At 32.6% G+C, this 7,064-nt stretch overlaps 1 protein-coding gene across 1 annotated transcript; it reads right to left on the bottom strand.

Moving 5' to 3' along the window:
• Positions 1 to 4,838: 4,838 nt before the first annotated feature.
• LOC112681433 (piggyBac transposable element-derived protein 2-like) lies at positions 4,839 to 7,064 on the bottom strand. Its single transcript, XM_025551687.1, has 4 exons — positions 6,993 to 7,064; positions 5,919 to 6,914; positions 5,340 to 5,853; positions 4,839 to 4,921 (listed from the first exon to the last, which is right to left on the bottom strand). Exons 1-4 carry the CDS (start codon positions 7,062 to 7,064, stop codon positions 4,839 to 4,841), a joined length of 1,665 nt encoding a protein of 554 aa, XP_025407472.1.

Genomic DNA, 7,064 nt, shown 5'->3' with positions numbered 1-7,064 from the left:
AAAAAATTATTTGGCTAGATTATTATTGGTATATCTGGCAACCCTGATCAGATATCCTCCTGGAACAAACGACCAAAGTCATGAAGTAAAAATATTAATTTTAAAACGGTTTATAAAATATTAGCTAAACCCATTTAGTATATATTTGTATATAAACATCTAAAATTGGTTTAAGCTAAACTGTTTTAAATAATTTTAAAACTGTTAAATTTTAAACTGTTTTAACGCTATCATATAAACTTAGTAAATGATAATGTATGGAAGCTCCCAATAACCAATCGAGGGAGCCAGAAATCTAGTAGTATGGGAGCTAGACATCAGAGTGCACTATTTTTGTGGTTCAGTGGTCATATTATACGGCTTTGAACCCAGGAGTTTCGATTTAGAATCCTGCAAAGTACAACAAATCTTTTTTTCTTTTATTTATCTTTACAATACGACTATTGACTAAGTATATCTTAAGAATTTATTCATATTGAAATAAATTAAACATGGCTGAGCATTTTTTAATTAATATATGATCATTTTAGCTGTTACTTATAACTAGAGACCGGATTTTCGTGCGATTGCAACTTTTTTTCCTTTGCTTTAAATCATATAAAAACAAATTATAAATCCGAATCACGAGAAGCAGATTAATTTAAACGTAGTTTTATTTTGCACAAAATTGCATATTCTGCATTTTTAAAATTAAACTAGACAATATATATAGGTAGCCAGGTAGGTATATACAATTATATTACCTACATACAGGTATGTACGTAAATATTTGTTTATTTCAGTTTTCAACTATACAAAAGGAAAAAGTGAACACAAGCTGCTAATATTCTTAGAATAACATACATTTATTAGTTTTTCATGGTAAAAATAAATGATAGCAACTACTAATTAGATAATGAATGAAATCTCTGGCCATTAGCACTTTAGTGCTAAACACTAACTTTGTGATTGAGTGTTTCTTAAATTGGTTAGTGTCGTGATAGTTTCATTACGAATAATTTATGTAAAAAAATATAAACAAATTTATAAAATGCCAAAATTGGGTCAAGTCTGTCGTTAAAAATTAAAACCGGGATATCAAATTACCCAGAGTTTAAATCTGATGGGAAATCGATTTTCTGCGCTTCTTGTGAAAAATCAATCGGATGTGAACGGAAATCTCAAATTGATGCTCATTGTAACACTGGTAAGAAACAATATTTTTATTTAAGAATCAGGCATCAATTTTTTATTATTATTTTTTCATTAGCTATTCACGAAAATCAATTAAAACTAAAAAAAAAACCGATACAACAACAAATTACAGATTCTTTTGAAACATCAAGCAGCCAAAACCAATTTTATATTGATTTGTGCCAGGCTTTAGTAGGAGCAAATATATTATTTTTCAAACTGCAGTCCCTACCGTTAACATCCTTTTTACAAAAATATACAAATAAAAGTATACCTGACGAGAGCACACTCAGGAGAAAGTATCTGCAAATTTGTTTGGATTCGACTATGGTTAAAATTGACGCGGACCCGCGCGGCAGCCGTTATCGAAACGTCTGCCGCCGACCGCGCTTGCGTCTCTCTCGTCAACCACCAGACCGCGGCACGCAACGCCGCCGCGACACCCGTCCTCCCCATCCATCGATGGACAGGGGACGTGAACGGTCGCGACGACGCCCGCACGGAATATGACCCAACCGGTCCGGTCGGGTTGTTCTTCGAACTCCGTACACCCGAACGGACCATACGCGTGATCTTGTACGTTACATTCATTTTTCTTTTGTTTTTCTCATTTTGTAAAACCACATGTAACCATTGGTGTTATTTTTCTTTTACTATTTAGTTTTGTTCTCGCGTTTATTACTTTATCCAAATTGTTTTTTTTTTTTTTTTTGACATCGTGTCCAAACCGACACGTCCAGTGTCGTCGTGTATCCTCGCGCCGTCAGCAGTTCGCAAGTTCTTCTTCGTGTTTGTGCGAGCAATAAACGGCCGTCGGCCAGTACCATTGGCATCGCTGTTTTGTTTGTTTTTATTTATTTATTTATTTTTTTCCTTCCCTTCATTTTTTTTTTTTTTTTGCATTCCTGTGACCTTACCTCAGCACCTCAACTACAACGTCGGGCCGTACCGAGACGACCCCCGACAAAATTCGTCAAAAAATTGGAGAACATTATGTATACGTCATGGTCAATGAGACCACTGATGCTAGAGGACTTTATATATGTAACCTATTGGTTGGTATTCTTCACCAAGAAATTGATCCCACACCATTTTTAATTGCCTGTAAGGTTCTCCCTAAAACAAATTATGACACTGTCTCTCGATTGAATCTCGACAATCTGATGAATTTTTTTTACAAAATTCAGATTATCAGTATAAAGTGCTTCTTGTAACAGACGCGGCACCTTATATGATAAAAACTGGACAAGCTTTGAAAACATTCTACATAAACATGATCCATATAACCTGTGTAGCCCACGGGTTAAATAGAGTATAAGAAAAAGTCCGCGAAATTTTTCCAGAAGTAAACAAGCTGATAAATAATAGGAAAAAAATATTGCTTAAATCACCGCACCGAGTAGAATATAAAATATATTATGGAATGTGAACTTCCACCGGAGCCTGTGATCACAAGGTGAGAAACATGGTTGGAAGCAGCTTTATTTTATGCGGAAAATTTTAATAAATTTAAAATGTTTATTAATGCATCTGATGAAGACGTACAGACTATCAAAAAATTGAAGAGAATCATAACTTCGGCGTCAATAATTTCTGATTTGACTTTCATAAAATCACATTTATCAACTTTTCCCTAGGCGTTAACCCAGTTAGAAACCCGAAATGTATCCCTCAATAAATAAATTGAAACTAGAAGAGAAAGTCTTAAAAAAATAAATAACGAGAAAGGACAAATTATGACTCACAAATTTAACTCCGTTGTGGAAAAAAACACAGGTTACGCTCTCATAAAAAAATACAACGACTGCATAAATGGTATGAAAAATATAAATGTTGAACAACAGCCTGCAATCGTCGCTTGCTACAAAATGAGTCCTATCACTTCTATTGAAGTAGAACAAACATTTTCCATATTAAAAGACATATTGAGTGATAGAAGGCACAATTTTTCTGCACACAATTTTGAAATGTATAACATTGTAAATTTTAATTCAATAAAAAAATAAATTTTTTTATGTATGTATAATAGTTAAAATTAAATAGCTTAACTCTGTTGGTATGGTATTTTTATATATGTATATATTTATATCAATCTTTTAATTATAAATTACTCATTAATTTTTTGCTAATCCTGTAATAGTGTAAAAAACTGGATAAATAATGTATAATTCAAGCGTTTAAATCAATGTACTTTAGATGTTTACAAAATTTTGGAAAATATTAAGCGATTTTAGGAAAAAAAATATATTTTTGCACGATTTAGGCACTTAACTGCATGTTTTTGCAATTTTTAAGTTATTAACTGCACATTTTTTTGATTTTTACTGCATGAAAATACGGTCTCTACTTATAACAAAATTACTAGACAATTTTCGAAAAAGTTTATATGTTGTATTAACAACACAATTCAAAATTGCAAATTAGTAAATTTAACGCGATGAATGAATTAAGCATGATAATATAAGTGTTCGATCATTTTGTGTATTTTGAATTGCCCCCGGTCTTGGACCTGGGTAAGAAAGTGATCGCGCTCCGTCACCAACGAAGTTGGCGACACTGCATCGCTGTCACCCTGGTCCGGTCAACGACGCGTGCACCGCCGCTAACGGTCGTTTGATCGCGGTCTGCTTTTTCTCTTGAAGCATCACACGCACGACGTTCGACGTGCTATTGTTTTGTTCCCGTGTACATGCTTTGTATCACCATAATCGCTCGTGTGTGATCACCATCTTTACTTTTTCCTATTGCTCGATTGGCTCTTCCAGTTGCCAGAGCTGGCCGTTATTTTCGACACCATTGTGGTCGAGCATATACGTAACAATATTCACGCAGCTCAATAATCGCCAGCTCCGGCCATCACCCAGTTTGCGGTTGTACGAGCAACCACGTGGTTCAAGTTCCGGACTTACACCAGCAGCTCCGCACGGCAGGGTCATTGCTCATCAATCGCCAGTTTCGGCCCTCAGAGCGTTGTTCACCGTCTCCCTCATAATATATTGGCTCGTATATGCGCTCTCATAACAATAATTTGTATGGTATACTTGTTGCTTAGTTAATATAATTTTGTACATATCAACCATGTAATATCTTTAGTATTATTATTATTATTCTTCTCATGACGGTCTGGAGGACCCAGCGTCCGACGTACGCCTGAGTAAGGCCCGTTGGCGCGAACAATAAGTGTACAATTTATAAATATAGTGTATAAAATATGAACAAGGTGTTATTCATGATATATCTTAAAATAGATTTTTAATATTGCCATTGGTTAATTCATATTTAGTCTATTAAAACGATGATATTACTATTTATGAATATTATGTGCTGTATATGTGTTATAAATAGGTATTAACTCGTTATCACAGTATATAAATAGTTTTCAAATACATTATTTATTTTTGATAAAACAAACATTTAAAACGTTTTATTTTGTAATACTGATCAATAAGTGTCTGTACTTCTGTAGTGATACGTCATTGCGGTTAATGAATATTACTATCTTGTTTCTGCGCAGTAGAAAATACTTTCACATTTTTTATTTAATTAATTTAAACGTCTTGGTGGTTTACGTCTATAATAATTATATAAATGTCTCGAAAAAGTGAACACAAGTGTTTATATTTCAACTGTGGTAAAAGTGGACGAACCGTAAATGATCTTAAGCTCTAACGATTTCCAAAAAACGTAGGGTCTATTGACCTTTCATTCGACTTTTCAAAATGATTCTCATCAAATTCAGTAGGTTTGTCTAAAAAATTTTTTATATTTCAGCGAGACGAAAGACAATTATCACTTTTGTTCACATATTAACTATTGATTATCTTTCTTACCTGATTTGAATGCACACATAAAAAATGTGATGGATCTTAGAACCCTACGTGGCGTTAACGATAAGTGTAGGGTCATTAGATCCTTTATTCAATTTTTAGTGTTATGTAAAAGTACAATATTTAACTTATGATATAAAATACACATTCATACATCAGATATAATGAATAATAATACCTTTTATTTTGAAATTTAAAAAAAAAAATTATATAAGATAATATATGCAATATAATATATATTGTAATTTATATATTAATAAATGATTATAACTGTAAATAATGTCTACAATATATTTTTGTGTTTTTTTATAAAGCAATCTCTATACATTTGTTGTTTACATCCTTCACAATGAGTAAATACTTTTCTTGTTTTATTTTGAGCTTCTAATCTACCAAGATTTTCCGACTTCTGCGCATAACACGGCTTACACATTCTTTTTTTTTGTGTTGTAACTAATAAGTGTTTTAAGCCTGGTGAAATAGGCCGAGGAACATTTGGTTTGTATAGTAGCTGCTTGATAATTTCTTCTTTGAAAGTAGTTATTGTTATAGATTTATTTTTGGTTACAGATTTAAATAATGATAATGCATTGACCGTTGCTGTGGATAGAAGAATATCAAAGGCCACTTTTTTATACCACTTAATAGTCTTCTTCAAAGGTGAACTGTAAGATGACATTTGATCAGAACGGTCTATGTACGATTTTCCTATATTATAATCTTCGACAACGAGTGGCTTTTTTATTATCGTATCCCTTTTTTGTATTTCTATTATTTGGTCAGAGTGTTTGGTTGTGATTAATAAAATGTCACGTTTATCCCGCCATTTAAGAATAACTACGTTGTTGTTGCTCTGTGAAGCAATTACCTCTCCTTTTTTTAATTTTTTTTTCACTACATTTTCCGGGTTATTCTTACGATTGGCCTAAGAGTTCCCACCAAATGTGTATTTTCTTGGTTAAGTTTTTCAGCTAACTTAACACTCGAATACCAATTGTCAGTATACAAGGTTCGTCCAAAGTTAAGATATGGCTCCATCAACTTCAATACAATTTTGTAAGATACGTCAGTTTCTCTTATTACTTCTTTCCCGGCATAAATGTTATAACGCAAAGCATAAAAATCTTTCGAACATAATTTGAATATCTTAATACCATAACGATGTTTTTTGTTCTTAAGGTATTGTCTAAAGACTAATCGTCCTATAAAAGGAACCACACTTTCGTCTATACATACTTTGTCTTCAGGAATATACCATTTATTGAAATTGGCTACTAACATATCAACTAGGTGTTGTACTTTGTTTAGCCTACCATACTCAATCATTTCATTATTTCCACAATGACACATTCCTAGAATCAACTCAAATCTGTTACGACTCATTACTTCTGGCACTCTAGTTTTATAAAGGAAATCTGTTCTCCAATAATCTCTTAAATTTGGCATATTCACTAATCCCATCCATACGATAAGTCCTAAAAAGTTTCTCATCTCAGTACGGTCAATAGGAGTCCATTTTTTCAAACGAGAACATTTTGATAATCTGCGTGAATTTATTATTTGGTGTGCATAACGATTGGTCTCAGAAATTAGAAAATCTAGTACATTTTCATCAAAAAATAATGCATAAAAATCTATTGGAGCGCAATCTTCCATACAATCAATGATATCAGGATTAATACCAACGTCTAAATTAAGTGGATTGTAAGTTATTGTATTTAGATTACCAGTTACTGGTCCCCATGTAATTTCATTGCTTGGCATATTAACATTATCTTCGAATTCATAGGCTATGAGTTGAATATTTTCGTCGACATCATTTTCAATACCATCATTGTCACAATTCCATGTATTTTGTTCTTCATTAGGCTGTTGGTTTGGGAAATAATCTGGATCAATATCGGAATCATCGACCTATATTTTACAAATAAATATATTTTATTTTATTTTATTATATTTTTAAACAGTACAATGATTATAATAATTTCTTACCTCATCCTCACTCTCATCTGTATCAAATTCAAAATCACTGTTGTTCAGCCAATTTACTATGCGTTCGTCCAT

The sequence above is a fragment of the Sipha flava genome, unplaced genomic scaffold, assembly GCF_003268045.1.
Source record: "Sipha flava isolate LNK unplaced genomic scaffold, YSA_version1 19122_pilon_pilon, whole genome shotgun sequence".
NCBI lineage: Eukaryota > Metazoa > Arthropoda > Insecta > Hemiptera > Aphididae > Sipha > Sipha flava.
The sequence above is the reverse complement of the archived record's forward strand: the minus strand, read 5'-3'. Positions and strand labels throughout refer to the sequence as shown.

Coding starts and splice junctions, on each gene's coding strand:
- LOC112681433 (XM_025551687.1), bottom strand. CDS start 7,064: ATGGACGAACGCATAGTAAATTGGCTGAACAACAGTGATTTTGAATTT. Junction 6,915..6,992: donor CAGATGAGAGTGAGGATGAG/GTAAGAAATTAT, acceptor TGTAAAATATAG/GTCGATGATTCCGATATTGA. Junction 4,922..5,339: donor ATTTACTCATTGTGAAGGAT/GTAAACAACAAA, acceptor AAAATTTTTTAG/ACAAACCTACTGAATTTGAT.